An 18,092-nucleotide genomic window follows, 5' to 3' on the forward strand; every position below is an offset into this window, starting at 1 on the left:
AGATAGATAAAGTAACTGAGGTAAGAAAGGGAAATTTTCCTTCATGACTTTTCAAAGAAAGTGGAAATTAAGCATCTAGTGTATGATGGATTATATTTTATCCTCCCTTCTAATTTCTTGCTTCCCCCTCCCCCATCCTCATTCTCTTCTCTTTGCTTTTTCCTGTGTGTCTCCTTGAACTCCCTCTCTTGTGGGTACACCAGAATTCTGTGCTTGTGAGATAATCATGAGAAAGGGACAGCAGGTAATGGTAGTGGACCTGTGCACACATCATTGTGCTATTAGATTTCACTTACAAACACAAGTTCAAAGGTAAAATTATCATGAATTTCATGATGATGACAGCAGAGTGGTAAGGAAAGCCAGAGGCCATTCTGAGCATGGATGTTATGTAACTGCCCAGGTCATATGCCCATGAAGCCAGTCCTGATAGGGAGTGACATCAGTGCTGCAGGTAGATTACCTAAGATCCCTTGACATCAACCATCTATCATGTCCTGCACAAGCATCGCTTCCATCAACCCCTTCCAAGACTAGTTATTCTCTCCTCCATAACTTCAGAATACTGTAACTTTCCTTCTAATAGACCTCTCTTGAATAACTTTAAACTGTGGACTTCATTGGAGTGTCTAAAAGAATATTCAAAACACTATATGCCCCCTTCAGAACTTTGACAACTAAAAATTATCATTCAAAGTTTAAAAGGTAGAAATAGACATAATTTTCAGTATATTGTGAATATTGACATTTAAAACTCCCATATGACCATTTAAAGTGGACCGTATGGACTCTTTATGCCCTAGAAATTGTTAACTCACCATTATTTATTTCAAAATAAATAAACAAGCTTTTCTTAACTGTCAGGAATTTAATACACTGCTTTGTTTCCTTGACTCTGCTCCATTTTCCCACATATATTTTTATGCAAGTCTTTCATAATTACTATTTTATTCATGTAATAATAATTTTTATGTGTGTTGGAATTTTTGCTTCCTTTAACATTAGGCTCAAATGTTTAGCCAAGTTGCTCAGTCATGTCTGACTCTTTGCAACCCCATGGACTATACAGTCCATGGAATTCTCCAGACCAGAATACTGGAATGGGTAGCTTTTCCTTTCTCCAGGGAATCTTCCTAACCCAGGGATAAAACCCAGGTCTCCTTCATTGCAGGTGGATTCTTTACCATCTGAGCCACCAGGGAAGCCCTAAGATGCTTAAAATATTATTAATTAAAAAAACAGATATTATTGATTTATAACCTATATAAGTTTCATGTGTACAACATTATATTTCAACTTCTGTGTACACTGCACCTTGCTCAGCATCAAACTCTAGTTTCCATCTATCAGCCAACCTTTTCCAGTCACTTTCCTCTTTGGTAATCACTTTTCTTTTCTCTATATATATGTGTTTGTTTTAGTTTGTATTGGTTTGCTTCTCTGGTTGTTTATTTATTTGTGTATTTCACATGTGAGTGAAATCATATGGTATTTATCTTTCTCCATTTGGTTTATTTCACTTAGCATGATACTCTCAAGGTCCATCCATGTTGTCACAAATGGAAAGACATCATGTTTTTTTTATGACTTAGTAGTATTCCAGTCTACATACACACTGCATCTTCCTTATCCGTTCATCCATTTATCGGAACTTAGTTTCCATATCTCAGCTGTTGTAAATAATACTGCAGTGCACTTAGTGGTCTATGTATCTTTTGGTCACTCAGACGGGAAAGAATCTGCCTGTAATGCGGGACACCCAGGTTCGATCCCTGGGTCAGGAAGATTCCCTGGAGAAAGGAATGGCAAACCACCCCAGTATTCTTGCTTGGAGAATTCTGTGGACAGAGGAGCCTGGTCGGGTATAGCCTATGGGGTCGCAAAGAGTCAGACACAACTGACTAGCACACACATATCTTTTCAAATTAGTGTTTTTGTATTCTTTGATAAATACCCAAATTTGAAAAGCTGGATCATATGGTCTTCCTATTAAGTCTTTGAAGAATTTCCATACTGTTTTCCATTGTGACTGCATCAATATACATTCCTAGAAACAATGCTCCAGGGTTCCCCCTTTCCCCGTATCCTCACCATGTTTATCTTGTCTGTTTTAGTTTTTAGCTTTAACAACTTGTTACCTGATTCATCCTGAAGCTTTTTATAAAGGTAAAAATAATTTTAAGGATAAATATTATTATCATTTTATTTGATCTCTTTTGATTTTCTATGAGCCTTGGGAAAACAGACTGTGTCTTTTTTTTAAAAAACCTGTATAATATCATATATGAAACAAGTTGCCAGTCCAGGTTAGATGCACGATACTGGATGCTTGGGGCTGGTGCACTGGGATGACCCAGAGGGATGGTATGGGGAGGGAGGAGGGAGGAGGGAGGAGGGTTCAGGATGGGGAACACATGTATACCTGTGGTGGATTCATTTTGATATATGGCAAAACCAATACAATATTGTAAAGTTAAAAAATAAAAAAAAATTATCTATAATTGATATACAATGTTGTGTTAGTTTCATGTGTACAGAAAAGTGAATCTGTTATACATATGCATACACAATACATATATCCACTCTTTTTAAGATTATTTTCCCATATAGAGCATTGCAGAGTATTGAACAAGAGTTCCCTGTGGTACATAGCAGGTCCTTATTAGTTATCTATTTTATATGTAATAATGTCTTGTCATTTTTTATATTAATCATCCTAACAAGTGTGAGTGATATCTCATTGTGTTTCTAACTTTTATTTCCCTAGTAATTAAATGACACTGAACTCTTTTTGTATGCTTGTTGGCCATCTGAGTCTCTTTGAAAAATGCCCATTCAGAACCTCTGTCCATTTTTAATATGTTTATTTGTTTTTCTGCTGTTGAGTTGTATGAGTTATTTATATACTTTCAATATTAACCCCTTATTGGATATATGATTTGCAGATATCTTCTCATTTTGTAGGCTATCTTTTTGTTTTGTTTGCTGTGCAGAAGCTTTTTAGAGAAGCTTTTAATCATTTCTTTATTTATTGAGGATTTTCAGGCATTGTTCTACATGTTGTACATACATTCAGCAATTTACTTAATCCTTACCATAATTCAAGTGTTAGATATAATTAATCATTGTCCCAATTTTACAGTTCAGCAAAATAGACATAGAAATGTTTAGTAACATGCACAAAGTAGAAAACCAACAATAAAGGAGAAAGCATTCAAACTCAGGCCCTCTGATTTCAGATCTTGTGCTCTTAACCACTGTCCAAAGTTTTGGAGTTCAGATTCAAGTTCACTCCAGATGTTTCATCTTTGGTTTTCTTTTTTTGTCACTTAACATTCCAATAGAAAAACCCACCGTGAGATGCAGTGTCCACTCCAGAACAGAACTGACTAGCATTTTGGAAAGCTACTGTCCCTTCTGAGATGATACAGAAACTATCTTATTACCTTGTTCTGAGCAATTCAGAATTGTTCAAAGAGCATATTCAGTGTAATCCTTAACATGTCCCATTTATCTGATCATTCTTCATAAAGCGCTTCCTTCCATATCACCATTTCTCTCACATCATAGGCTTTATCTATGAAAATGTAGCTGGATAATTATCCTTCCCATTTACCTTTCATTTTCATCTCTAACTGCTGCAAGAACTCATACTAAGACCTTCCACAAGTGAGGCAGTCTTGGAAGTCGACTCCGAATCTCCTTGGTCCTAGCCCCATAGATGATTGGGTTGAGCACAGGAGGCACCAGCACATAGAGATTAGCCAGAAAGATGTGCACGTGCCTGGGGACTCGGTGTTGGCCAAAACGGTGGGTGAGAAAGGAGAAGAAGGCAGGGATGTAGAAGACCAGGATGACACCAAGGTGGGAGCCACAGGTACTCAGAGCCTTGCGCCTGGCATCTTGAGATGGAAGACGAAAGACAGCATGGAGAATAAAGCCATAGGAAATGGCAATGAGGATGGAATCCAGACCCACAGCCAGAAGGGCCACAGTTAGCCCATAGACTATATTGACAGTGATGTTGGCACAGGCCAGTCGAGCAATGCCCATGTGCTCACAGTATGTGTGTGCCATGACATGGTGCTGACAGTAGCGCAGTCGCCTCAACAGGAAGATGAATGGGGAGACAACAGCTATACTCCTGAATATACCCACAAGGCCGATTCTGCCTATGACAGCATGGTTGAGGATGGTTGTGTATCTCAGTGGGTTGCAGATTGCCACATATCGATCAAAGGCCATGGCAAGAAGAACCGAGGACTCTAGAGCATAAATAGAATGGACACAAAACATCTGGGCCAGGCACCCATCAAAGGAAATCTCACCTGCTTGGAACCACAAAATAGCCAACGTTTTGGGCACAGTGGTGGAGCTGAGAGCCAGGTCAGTGAGTGAGAGGAGGCAAAGGAAGAGGTACATGGGCGCATGAAGGGCATTGTCTGTCACTATGACCAGGATGAGGGTGGCATTCCCAGCCAGTGCTACTATATACATGGCACAAAAGGGGATGGCAATCCAGACGTGAGCCCACTCCAGCCCTGGGATGCCCATCAGGAAGAGAGTGGCTGGGAGATGGTCATCGCTAATGTTGAATGCTGGCATTCTGCTTGGCAAATAAAGGGCTCAGTCCAAGGGCTGAGGGTACACCTGTCCTGCAGCATGAGAGATCTGGTTCATTCACATAAAATGATTTTTCTGTGAAGTCATCTTTTTTAAGCTGAGAAAAATATTTATTGTTATAACTTGCTTAAGAATCTTAAAAGTTTCTATAACATAAATCAATTTTTCATCTGCTAATTCCTATACTCATCAATCATGCTTTGAGTTCTATATCCCAAGAATCATGATAAGGATTTAAGCATTTGCTCTGTCTAACCCCTCTAGACTTATCTCCTACCACATTCTGCTCATCATTCAGTTGTTTTTTTGTCCTGATACATCTAGGAATTTTTATTCTCTCTCTCTCTCTTTTTTAAAGTTTACAATATCAGTATTTCCTTTGCCCAAGGAGACTTTTTCTTTTTCTTTCTCTCTAATTTTTAAACTCTGGGCAAGTCTCTTTGCCTTCCAAAACCTTTTCCTCTCTAACTTAGTCCTTAGTTGTCTATTTCTGTTCATTCATCACTTTCCAAAATCCTGTTGAGCTAAGACTGCATCTTTATGCAATTGCAACCTCCAGACAACATGACTGTGTCTGTACCTAGAAAGTTTGATCAATATTTACCAAAAGATTTAATCCTAGTAACTTCTTAGCAACATAGTATTGACTTCTTGTCTTAATGCTACAATACTTTGCTTACTTACTCTGTTTTTGTAAGGTAACTGCCAAAATACACACCAAATGACTTATTTTTATGTCTCACCCGAAGTGCCTATAAAGAGATTGAAAATGAAAGTGAAAGTGAAGTCACTCAGTCGTGTCTGACTCTTTGCGACCCCATGGACTGTAGCCTGTCAGGCTCCTCCATCCATGGTATTTTCCAGGCAAGAATGCTAGAGTGGATTGCCACTTATTAGGCAGCTTGAATATACACAAATACTCAATAACTGCATATCTACATTATTTTGAGTACATATGTGAGTTCAGAGGAAGAAAGCAAGAGGTGTAGTCGGCATGCTATCTAGGGAGACAGCACTTTAAACTATGCAAAGTCAGCCTGAAATCTTATAGTCCCACCAGTTAATGGTTGCATGTAACAGCCAGATCAGAATGCCAAGTGCTGATAGAAGCAGATTGAGGGAGGGAGTAGAGTGTCCTAGAATTCACCCACGGTAGACATCCTGAGTGAATACATGACTATTGCAGAGTGGTAGTATTATATACATCTTCCCTCAGTAACATTGTACACCTAAAAACATCCTTTGTAAAAGGCCTGGAATCCTGAGCTTTAGTTCTGAGTTTGTCACAAGAGTGTTACTTAATCTTAAGAAAATCCCTTCTCTTCTCTGCTGCTGCTGCTGCTAAGTCGCTTCAGTCGTGTCCGACTCTGTGCGACCCCAGAGACGGCAGCCCACCAGGCTCCACCGTCCCTGGGATTCTCCAGGCAAGAACACTGCTCTGGGAAGTCTCAATTTATAAAAGCAACAATTCTGGAATCCTCATCTTAGCTTTTCTGCCTATTCACTAATTAGCATTAAAAAGTACCACAACCTTTTTGAGACTCAATTTTTGTATTTATAAATTAGAAATGGAAACACCTGGCTGACTTTTTAAATGGGTGATAAAGAGTAAAACGTATAGTCTTTTTAAAATTTATTTATTTTTAATTGAAGGATAACGCACATAGTCTTATTAAGTTTGTACACCAAAAACAATGTGTTACCCATTTTTTACAAGCTCTTGGTCCCATAGCCACATATAGGAGTGATACAAAATATAATAATTGTATCTCTGTCTTAGCAAAATGAAATCCAAGTTCAGAGAAATGAACTGATATAATTCAGATCATAACATATCTTACTTTAGAACTGAAATTAAGTCTTGGGTCTCCTGATTCAAAGTATGGTGTTTTTCCCTCACTTAACTGTCCATTTATATGGCCGATACTTTACTTTTTATCTTTTTCTTTCAAGGCACTCCAGTGTCATTATCTGCATTGCTATACCATTATTTATTATCTGCACTCCAAACAGTCACATAAATGTGAAAAGCCCCTCTTATCTGCTTTGAGTTTTTCACAGATGGCCGCAGCCACTAAAGGAAAGAAGCTTGGGTACCACACAAGGGAGCTAGAGTCTCTTCTCTTCCTCTCTTTACCCAGTCTAGTCTTGCCACAGAGGAAGATTTCAAATGGTTATTTTAAGGCACCTGCTACTCTGTGATCATCTATAGATAGGAGGACCAGAGAGATTAGGTATAATCAAGATTGCTTTCCAGGTAAAGTCATAGAAAAGAGACATTGTGCCAGAGCACCACTCTGGGTGGAATGAGGGAATTGTCTCCAACTTTTCCCACTCAGCCTTGTTTCTGGGTCACTATGATGGCTATGTGTTTGAGGTCTTCTTCTAAGATATAAACTTCAATCACTGAACTTGGAGTTCTTTCTCAGAACATAATATTTTCAATTCAAAAACATACCTGTGTGATTAGCATGCATTCACAAGTGAAGCGCACTGAGGTTGAACTCTGTAATGCATGTCATAAATGAGTGTGAGGTTCTGTGGGAGGGTGTGTGGAGGTTTGTGCAGGTATTATGTTCCAGAATATAATTTTTTTTGAGATGTGAAAGTTGTGATTTCATGCATGTGTGCAAGTAGGATTTAGAGGATGGTGGGATCTGAGTATGACATCTGAAGTCTGATCTCTTCTCAGTTTTAAGTCTTATCTGTCCTCAGTGAGTGTGTTCATCTTAGCTTGGGGGTTCCAGCCTCCTCATGTCAACAGGCTTGGTAAGTGCAGTTATTTATTAACTCTGTGACTCTTGGGTATGAAAACCCAAGGGGATTGCTCTAGGGATTTGTAAGAAGCAGGGATAATTGGATACCCATATGCAAAAGACTGAAATTGGGCTCCTCTCTCAAACTTAACTCAAAATGAATCAAACATCTAAATGTAAGACGAATCTACAACATCTTTAGAAAAAACCTTAAGTGTAAGTCATTGTGTGCCTGTGTTACATGGTGATTTTATGACACATCAAAAGCACAAGGGACCAAAGGGGAAAAAAATAGATATATTGGACTTTATAAAAAATATATTTTTAGTATTTAGTCAGTGTCAAGAAAGTGAAAAAGACAAACCACAGAATGGGAGAGAAGTTTTACAAATCATATACCTGATAAGTACCATGGCTGATTCATGTCAATGGATGGCAAAAACCACTACAGTGTAAGAGGGTTCCCTTTTCTCCACACCCTCTCCAGCATTTCTTGCTTGTAGACTTTTAGATTGCAGCTATTCTGACTGGTGTGAAATGGTACCTCATAATGGTTTTGATTTGCATTTCTCTGATAATGAGTAATATTGAGCATCTTTTCATGTGTTTGTTAGCCATCTGTATTTCTTCTTTGGGGAAATGTCTGTTTAGTTCTTTGGCCCACTTTTTGATTGGGTCGTTTATATTTCTGGAATTGAGCTGCAGGAATTGCTTGTATATTTTTGAGATTAATTCTTTGTCAGTTGCTTCATTTGCTATTATTCTTTCCCATTCTGAAGGCTGTCTTTTCACCTTGCTTGTAGTTTCCTTTGTTGTGCTGAAGTTTTTAAGTTTAATTAGGTCCCATTTGTTTATTTTTGCTTTTATTTCCAATATCCTGGGAGGTGGGTCATAGAGGATCCTACTGTGGTTTATGTTGGAGAGTGTTTTGCCTATGTCTTCCTCTAGGAGTTTTATAGTTTCTGGTCTTACGTTTAGATCTTTAATCCATTTTGAGTTTTTTTGTGTGTGTATGGTGTTAGAAAGTGTTCTAGTTTCCTTCTTTTACAAGTGGTTGACCAGTTTTCCCAGCACCACTTGTTAAAGAGATTGTCTTTTCTCCATTGTATATTCTTGCCTCCTTTGTCAAAGATAAGGTGTCCACAGGTGCATGGATTTATCTCTGGGCTTTCTATTTTGTTCCATTGATCTATATTTCTGTCTTTGTGCCAGTACCATACAGTCTTCATGACTGTGGCTTTGTAGTAGAGACTGAAGTCAGGCAGGTTGATTCTTCCAGTTCCATTCTTCTTTCTCAAGATTGCTTTGGCTATTCGAGGTTTTTAGTATTTCCATATAAATTGTGAAATTATTTGTTCTAGTTCTCTGAAAAATATCATTGGTTAGCTTGATAGGGATTGCATTAAATCTATAGATTGCTTTGGATAGTATACTCATTTTCACTATATTGATTCTTCTGATCCATGAACATGGTATATTTCTCCATCTATTTGTGTCCTCTTTCATTTCTTTCACCAGTGTTTTATAGTTTTCTACATATAGGTCTTTTGTTTCTTTAGGTAGATATATTCCTAAGTATTTTATTCTTTTCATTGCAATGGTGAATGGAATTGTTTCCTTAATTTCCCTTTCTGTTTTCGCATTGTTAGTGTATAGGAATGCAAGGGATTTCTGTGTGTTGATTTTATATCCTGCCACTTTACTATATTCATTGATTAGCTCTAGGAATTTTCTGGTGGAGTCTTTAGGGTTTTCTATGTGAGGATCATGTCATCTGCAGACAGTGAGAGTTTTGCTTCTTCTTTTCCAATCTGGAAGTAGAACTGCCATATGACCCAGCAATCCCACTGCTGGCCATACACACCGAGGAAACCAGAATTGAAAGAGACACGTGTACCCCAATGTTCATCAAAGCAGTGTTTATAATAGCCAGGACATGGAAGCAACCTAGATGTCCATCAGCAGATGAACGGATAAGAAAGCAGTGGTACATATACACAATGGAGTATTACTCCGTCATTAAAAAGAATACATTTGAATCAGTTTTAATGAGGTGGATGAAACTGGAGCCTATTATACAGAGTGAAGTAAGCCAGAAGAAAAACACCAATACAGTATACTAATGCATATATATGGAATTTAGAAAGATGGTAATGATAACCTGTATGCAAGATAGCAAAAGAGACACAGATAGTATAGAACAGTCTTTTGGACTCTGTGGGAGGGGACGAGGGTGGGATGATATGGGAGAATGGCATTGAAACATGTAAATTATCATATGTGAAATGAATCGCCAGTCCAGGTTCAATGCATGATACAGGGTGCTCGGGGCTGGTGCACTGGGATGACCCAGAGGGATGGGATGGGGAGGGAGGTGGGGGGTGGTTCAGGATGGGGAACACATGTACACCCATGGCAGATTCATTTCAATGTATGGCAAAACCAACACAATATTGTAAAGTAAAATAAAAAATAAATAAATAAAACTGGAAAAAAAACACTACAATATTGTAAAGTAATTAGCCTCCAATTAGAATAAATTAATAAAAAAGAATTTAATATCCAAAATATATGAAGAGCTCTTATAACTCAACAACAAAAAGACAAATCAATTAAAAATAGGCAAATGATTTGAACTACATTTCTGCAAAGCGAGATAGACAAATAGTGAATAAGCACAAAAGAGATGTTCAGCTTCATTAGTCATTGCTGCTGCTGCTGCTAAGTCGCTTCAGTCGTGTCCGACTCTTTGAGACCCCATAGACGGCAGCCCATCAGGCTCCTCTGTCCCTGGGATTCTCAAGGCAAGAACACTGGAGTGGGTTGCCATTTCCTTCTCCAATGCATGAAAGTGGAAAGTGAAAGGGAAGTCGCTCAGTCATGTCTGACTCTTAGCGACCCCATGGACTATAGCCCACTAGGCTCCTCCGTCCATGGGAGTTTCCAGGCAAGAGTACTGGAGTGGGTTGCCAGTGCCTTCTCCATCATTAGGGAAATGAAAATCAAAACCACTATGAGATATCACTCCATGCATTAAAAAGGTTATAAATGAAAATAAAATGAAAAACAAAATCAGAAAATAACAAATGCTAGAAACATATGGAGAAAATGGATTCTTCATACTTTGCAGGTGGGAATGTAAATTTTGGTGAAGCCACTTTGGACAACAGTTAGGCTTTTTTTCAAACAGATATACATTTCAAAGAGTTACTAGTGACTCAGAACTTTTATTGCTAGGTATTAATAAATACTCCAAAGAGCTAAAAACCTATTTTCACATAAAATTTGTTTACAAATATTTAAAGAATTATTTCTAATAAATAAATAATTTGCATTTAAATAAAATTTTCAGAATAGACAGGCCTACAAAAACTGAAAGTAAATTAGTTATTGTCAGGGTCTGGGATAAATGAGAATGAGGAGTGACTGATAATGGTAATGGGATTTCATTTTAGAGTGATTAAAAATGTTCTGCAAACTTTGCAAATATGCTAAAGAAAACAGTGAATTTACAACTTTTATGGTATATAAATTATAATTAATAACAAAATTTTAAAAAATCATAGAATTGTGTAATCATTGAAACTTGAAAGTTCAACTGCCTATGATCCATTTACATATGTGACACTATGGACAAGGCAAGCCCTGGATCTGGGTGGAGGGTAATAGAGGAAGGGGCCAGGTTTGTATCCCAGATCTTAGCTGGCAAACTTGTGGGAAAGCCAGAAATTCGTGGTCATGAGAATGAGAAAGATTGATTTAGCTTCTTTTATTCTTTTCCTTTTTAGTTTCCTCTATTTTTGAGGGATGTTGCAGAGAGAGGCACAAGCAGAAAGACAATCAATTAAGTAGGGAAAAAAGGATAAAAAGGAAAAAAAGTAGAGATGGTAATGATTAACAGGTAGATGAAACATGTTCCAGAGTCTTTACTGGATAAAAATTCTTATTAGGTTTTCTGAAAATGTTAAGTGATTAAATGAATGATCTATGTTTGAGTGCAGTTCTGCTTTTGCTCAGCCACTTCAGTCATGTCTGACTTTTTGTGACACCATGTACTGTAGTTCCCCAGGCTCCTCAGTCTGTGAGATTCTCCAGGCAAGAACACTGGAGTGGGTTGACATTTCCTTCTCCAGCAGTTTTGCTACTCAGTGGTATTATAACTTTGAACCTAATTTGACCTCCTGGGCAATTAATTTCTCTCACCAGTAAAATGGGAAGATAACATTTCTCTCCAAATTTGGTTAAGATTGAAAGTGACAATGCTTAAGAACTTCTTGATGGAGTCCAAGGAAAATTATAAACACAGAGTATTATTGAGGATTATTGTGTTTCTATCACTTAAAATTCTAACCAACTCTACATTTTGGCTTCTGAAAATTCCTTAAGAAGAGAAGGGGGACTTGGCATGGAGAAAAGAACCCCCAGAGCTGAAGGTCAGGAGGAATTAGTTATATTCTTGGCACCCATACTCTTCATCTTTCAGAGCCCTTGGAACCCATCCTGGAGAAGATCTAAGGGGTTATGAGGACCTGGTGTGGGGGCAGCTAAGCCCTGCTCAGCTGGGAGGAGAGAAGGTGTTACTGAAGGTAAACTTAAGTCCACTTGCCTACAGGCAGTCAAGCCAGTCCACTGATACCTACTGACACTGGCTGGTGGTAAAGGAAGGTTCAGCATTTATTGTTGGAGGAAGGTGCCAGGCAGGAGTCTGGGGCAGCTGGTGCTCAAAACCCAGAACTCCCCAATGGGTTTCAGCAAAGCATTTTTAAAGGCAAGGTGAGGGAGGGGGATTGCAGGGTCTGTGATCAGCTTGTGTACAATTCTCTGGTTGATGGTGAGGTATAAGACGCTGTCACAGGGTTAACATTATCAGTCTTTGGGCTCCAACCAGACTGGGGGCTACATGCTCATGGTCATCCAGTAGTTAACTTCCATTTGGTGGGGGGTTTAGCATCTGTTTAGCCACTCAGGAAATGTGTATCATATACAATTGTGTATTTCAGGGAGGAACTAAAGATTCTGTAACTGCCATATGACTGATTGAATTGTTACCAGTTCTCCTGGCCCAACTGCTACTTTTGTCACTGCATGCACATATCAATTATTATTATTAATTCTTGAGCCAAATTTTTTGTAACTCAGGGGAGTCCTGGGACACTACAGCTTTTGTACAAAAAAGAAGCAGGCAAAGGACATGGGGCAGGAGTCTGCCCTAGGAAGGCCCCACAGGGTCCTGCTCAGTTACAGTTGTGTTGCCTTGGCCTTTGCAGACAGGTCTGAAACAACCTTGGGAATAGATTGCAAGAGGTGTCTACTGGGATCCTACTGTGAGGAGCCTATTCCCAAATGGGTTTAGCTGGGGACATTATGGCTTTACTATAGCTCTTCCATGGCTCAGAGCCTGAGAGGCAATTCCTGTAAAATGTGGTGTGTGTAGCATCTTCTACAGCCTTGTCCTTGCTTGGAGAAAACATAGCCCAATCCTCTTGGAGCACCAGAGTCCAGCTGGGGCATTTTCCTATCACTGTTCTTCTGTCTTCTTTTTTATTTTCTTTTTCTTCTCCCTCTCTAGCTTTAATTTTCCAATCACTGTCTCCCTAAAATCCCTTCTCTGGTCTTACACTTCCTTTCTCTCACCCAACCTGTCCCTTTTCTGTGTTACTTCTCCTATATTTACCCTCTTTTCTCTGCCTCTTCCTCATTCTCTGTCTTTCTTCTTGCCCTTCAATCCTTCTCCCTCTATCACTTCCCTCTCCATCTTCTGCCCCCACTTTCTATTTGGCATGAACGTTGAGAAAAAAATATTAAGGAACAGAGAAGAGCACTTGCTGAACTCAAGCAACATCTCTAATTAGGACAGGAAAGAGGTACTAAAACTGGCTCTATTCTGGAGCAGGAGGTTTTTAGTTAAGGCAATTCTAGACTTTCTTATAGTAGAACATGTGACATGATAAAGTGGAACTCAAGAGTGGGGTGCTCAAGAGGTGGGTGACCCATGCCTGTCCTTAAGATTGTCTCCTCTAAAATCTTCAGTGACAGTTTCTCTATGTGTACTAGAGAGGTCATTACATTATACAGGTTTCCCAGGGCTTATCTGGCTCATCTTCCCTACTTCTTCACACCCAATGCTGCTACTCAGCATCCCCATTCTTCAGCAGTAATTCCCCGAAAACTTTGTTCCAGACACTTATCACACTGATAGAGAATTTATCTCTGATTTCTAATCTGATTGTTTATTGATGTGATACTAAGCTTCTGGAAGAGAAAAAGCAAAATTTCCCCCAGGGGTCACTTAAAATAATAAAGTAATCAGTGGTGGGTAATTACACTTAAGTGTTAGAAATTATCCATGAGAGGCAAAGGGGAACTATCAAATTCTAAAATGGATAGGCAGAGTCACTTATCATAGTGTATTAAAGGGCTTTGGACATGTCACAGAAATATTATAAAATATTCCTAAATATAGTTTCTTTCCCAGATAGTTGAAACTCCCCTGTGCGAGAGACCAAAGGAAAAGATGCAAGATGCATTGATTACCCTTTTAGCACCCCTTCTCACAACCTTATTTGGTCCAGCATCAAGGAAACATTTCTCATCATCTACTCTGGTTGAAATTTGAAAGTCTGGGAGATGAAAAATATGATCTATTGTGGAAATTAAAGAATGCTGTTTTTAACCACTCATAGGAAAAATAAGTTAATGGATAGGATGTTTTTAATGTTATAATTTTTTCTCTCCTAATTTTTCTTAAACTTTTACAATTTACTTTTGCTTGTCTCTACCATAATTTATTATGTGATAATATGTGACTTAAAAATGCATATTTAAGTTTAATGTAAATATATTCCATGACTTTTGTTAAAGAAAGCATACTATATAATTTATTTTCCATCTAAAAATGATTTTAAATGATAATAATAGCAGTACTTCTATAATTCTTACTATGGATAGGACATGTTCCAAGTTCAAGTTTTTTTTTCTCTCTCCTTTTATCTTATATAGCATATATGCATACGCATAGAGCAACTCTATTTTATCTTTATCTAAAAATAAAGAAACCGAAGAAGAGAGTTTAAGAAATCTACCTAATGTCATACCGCTATTAAGTGAAAGCATTAGAAATCAAACCCAGTGTGTTCTGATTCTATATGCTCTACTAATAAAACTATGATGCCTTTTGAGACATGCTGACTTCCCAGGCTTCCTTCATGTATGCTTCCAGTGTGAAATGTGGGACTCTGGATCACAAAGTCACCTCAGGATGGGAACTGAATTACTAAGTTACAGCTCTAGCCATGTAACTGCTTCCCAAGAAAACTTGGAGTAATTCCTTTTCCTTCCTTGCACCCTTGGTTCCTTGTCTGTCAGGCTGGATATAAGTGTTTACATCTCTTGGGAGGTACCTAAGATCATGACTGTGAAATCTGGGGACATTTGAAGGGGACCTGTGATAATGATCATAAGGAAGTCAACTAGAAGTACTACCAGTAAGACTTAAAGAGCTGGTCAACCACCCTGAGTACTTATTGACTCTTTTCTGAAAGATGTCTAAGAAAGACCTCTTTTTCTCAGCTACTAGCATTTCATGACCTCCTGGCCATCCTCCCAGTGTATTTTAAGAATAAAATCTATGAATAATCATGATTTATGAACCTAAGTGTTTCTTTTCCTCCCTGGGAACAGTATAGTCTTAGACATATGATGTAATTTCTCCAAAAAGTCATACTGGCTAATTACAGTTGTCCCCAGCCTCTCATAGGCAACTTCAAGATCAATGTGTCTGATGCTCCCTTTATCTTGACGGGCTTCCCAGGAATGGAGGCCATGGAGCCCTGGCTATCTTTTCCTCTCCTTCTGCTCTATGCCATCGCCATTGTGGGAAACATCCTGATCCTCCTCAGTGTTAAGAAGGAGCCAAGTCTGCACCAGCTCATGTACTACTTCTTGTCCCTACTGTCTGTCAGTGACTTGGGGGTGTCCTTTTCTACACTGCCAACTGTGCTGGCTGCCCTCTGCTTCTGGGCCTGGGTGATTGCCTTTAATGTCTGCTTAGCCCAGATGTTTTTCATCCACCTCTTCTCTTGGACAGAGTCTGGCATCCTCCTGGCCATGAGCTTCGATCACTACGTGGCCATCTGCAACCCACTGCACTATGCCACTGTGCTCACCAATGCCCGCATTGTGGCCATGGGCCTGTGTACTGTCCTATGAAGCTTTGCCCTCATCCCGGTCTTCCCACTGCTGCTGCACAGACTACCTTTCTGCCATCCCCAGAACATCCTTTCCCATGCCTACTGCCTTCATGTGGATATGATTAAGCTGGCGTGCACTGATGTCTCCATCAATAGCCACTACAGACTGTCCATTGTGCTTTTCACCTTTGGCCTGGACTCTGCCCTCATTCTTCTCTCCTATATACTTATCTTTCTCTCAGTGCTAGCCATTGCCTCCCCAGGGGAGTGCCTCAAGACACTCAACACATGTGTGTCCCATGTCCTAGCTGTGCTCATCTTCTACATGCCTATGGTGAGTGTGTCCATCGTACATCACTTTGGTGCTGGCCTGCCCCATGCTGTTCACACCCTCATGTCTCTTATCTACCTCTTTGTGCCTCCCATGCTCAATCCCATCATCTACTCCATTAAGACAAAGGAGATACAGCACAGGCTTTTAAAGATCCTCTTCAGGGTTAGGTCCTGACTGGTTCTAGAAGCCCTGAAGGATTTGATGTTGGGGGCAGAATCATTTGGATACCCAAAGAGGAGAGGGTCACTCTGGAGGATGCTAGTGCTGCCCTTTACGTGTTATGATCAAACTTGTAGTATATTGGGCCAGTTCTTGCCTGGACCATATTGGGTTTTATCCAGCAATCAATTATATCAATGTTCTCTAGAGACATAAAAATGGTCTCTTTTTAAGAATAAACTAGAGAATGACAAACACCACTACAAGGTAGGGGATTTTTTCCAGGGAACTCATTTCAGGACACTTGGTGATATGGCTGGGACTTCTGGTTATGGGCCTGCACGATTCTGAAAAAGACAGAGGCACAGCTGGAATAATTATGAGCTGTTTATCATATCATTACCAGTATGCAAGTTAAGCTTGGGTGATTGATTTTCAGTATTGTCAGAAACCAGAGACCTTGTTATGGTGCTGTTTGAAAAGTTTTAGAGTACGACAGTTGTGATAGTTAATTTTATGTGTCAATTTGACTGGGCCTCAAGGCTAGGTATTTGGTTGAACATTATTTCTGGGTGTTTTAGTGAGGGTATTTCTAGATGAGTTTATTATTTGAATTGGTAAACTGAGGAAAACATACTGCCCTCCCCATTATGGGTGGGCCTTATGCAAACTGCTGAATTCCTGAATAGAATAAAAAGCAGAGTATATAAGAAAGGAATCTCTGTCTGAATGTTTTTGAATTGGGACATTAGTCTTCTCCTGCCTTCAGTCTCAGATTTGAACTGATACACCATTGGCTCTCCAGATTCTCAAACCTTCAAATTTGGACAGAAACTATACCATTGACTTTCCTGGGTCTGGACTTCTTGGTCTCTGTAATTGTGAGAGCCAATTCATTATAATAAATTTAAGATATCTAGTTACACACATATTCTATTGGTTCTGTTTATCTGGAGCGCCCTAATACAATGTTACAATCTTTAAGTAGTCAAAATTAGATTTTAGGATTCCTGGGCATGTTCTTTTCACATGGGAGACCCTGAAATATGTAGGCATTTGACCCTGCCAAAGTCCATTGAACTTAATGACCCTTTGTTTATATCTCTCCTGAAACTTTCTCCTACTCTTTAATATCTATCTGCTTCCCCTCAAGAAATCTGAGCTCCCTAAAGGAGCAACTGTGTCAAAAACTTTGTCCATCCACACTGGACCACTATAGAGCCTTCATTAAAATAGTGTCTAATGATGTGACAGCAATATAAAAGAATAAATGAAAAAAATTGATGAATAAACAATAATGAATGAATAGCAGAAGGAAATCAAGAGTGAAAAAATTAATAGATGAATATATGAATTATTAATGAATTTCCTTAAGTCAGAATCTCATACTAGGAAATGTTTCCTCTCCTTCTGTGCTCCATAATTCCCTGCACAAAGAGAAATGCAAATGAAAGGTGACATATTTTCCCCTTATTCTTGTATTCCCCCTGATTTATTGAGATGTAATTGACATATACCTGCTGTAAGTTCAAGGTATAAAATGAGATGATTTGCTGCACATATGTATTGTGAAATCTTCACCACAGTAAGGTTACTTAACCCATCCATAGAGGTGACTTCTTGAATAAGTGAACTAAACTGAGTCTTAATTTCCTCATCTGTAAAATGGGACCTCTGATTCATCTACCTAACATGTTTAAGTAGTACATAAAATGAACTGTTTTAAAATTTTTCTAATAATACACGTGACTTATTGATTCATTATTTTTATTCAGCAAAAATCAATATAAAATTCAGTGTTTGGCTTCAAAATATCATGTGCATCAGCCATAGTCTGAAGAGGTATTTTGTCTAAGATTTTCTTGAATCCCGAGTAGAACTGTTCTTTACATGCTTTCTGTCTCCATTGTACTTGAAATGTACTTTAGTCATATCAGGTAGTTTGGGTACTTTGTCTCCTCAACTAAATTGTAAGCAATTTATGGGAAGGGACAGTTTTATTTATCTTTGTATCCTTCAGTCTCTAACAAA

General features: G+C 38.8%; 1 protein-coding gene and 1 pseudogene across 1 annotated transcript; one reads left to right on the plus strand and one right to left on the minus strand.

Moving 5' to 3' along the window:
• Positions 1-3,648: 3,648 nt before the first annotated feature.
• LOC129628180 (olfactory receptor 52D1-like) lies at positions 3,649-4,617 on the minus strand. The gene has a single exon (XM_055547610.1). It carries the CDS (start codon positions 4,603-4,605, stop codon positions 3,649-3,651), a length of 957 nt encoding a protein of 318 aa, XP_055403585.1. The 5' UTR covers positions 4,606-4,617.
• Positions 4,618-11,008: 6,391 nt separating this feature from the next.
• On the plus strand, positions 11,009-16,076 carry LOC129627774 (olfactory receptor 51I2-like; annotated as a pseudogene).
• Positions 16,077-18,092: the final 2,016 nt, after the last annotated feature.

The sequence above is a fragment of the Bubalus kerabau genome, chromosome 15, assembly GCF_029407905.1.
Source record: "Bubalus kerabau isolate K-KA32 ecotype Philippines breed swamp buffalo chromosome 15, PCC_UOA_SB_1v2, whole genome shotgun sequence".
NCBI lineage: Eukaryota > Metazoa > Chordata > Mammalia > Artiodactyla > Bovidae > Bubalus > Bubalus kerabau.

Bases quoted from the DNA above. Each gene is read 5' to 3' on its own strand.
- LOC129628180 (XM_055547610.1), bottom strand. From the start codon at position 4,605: ATGCCAGCATTCAACATTAGCGATGACCATCTCCCAGCCACTCTCTTC.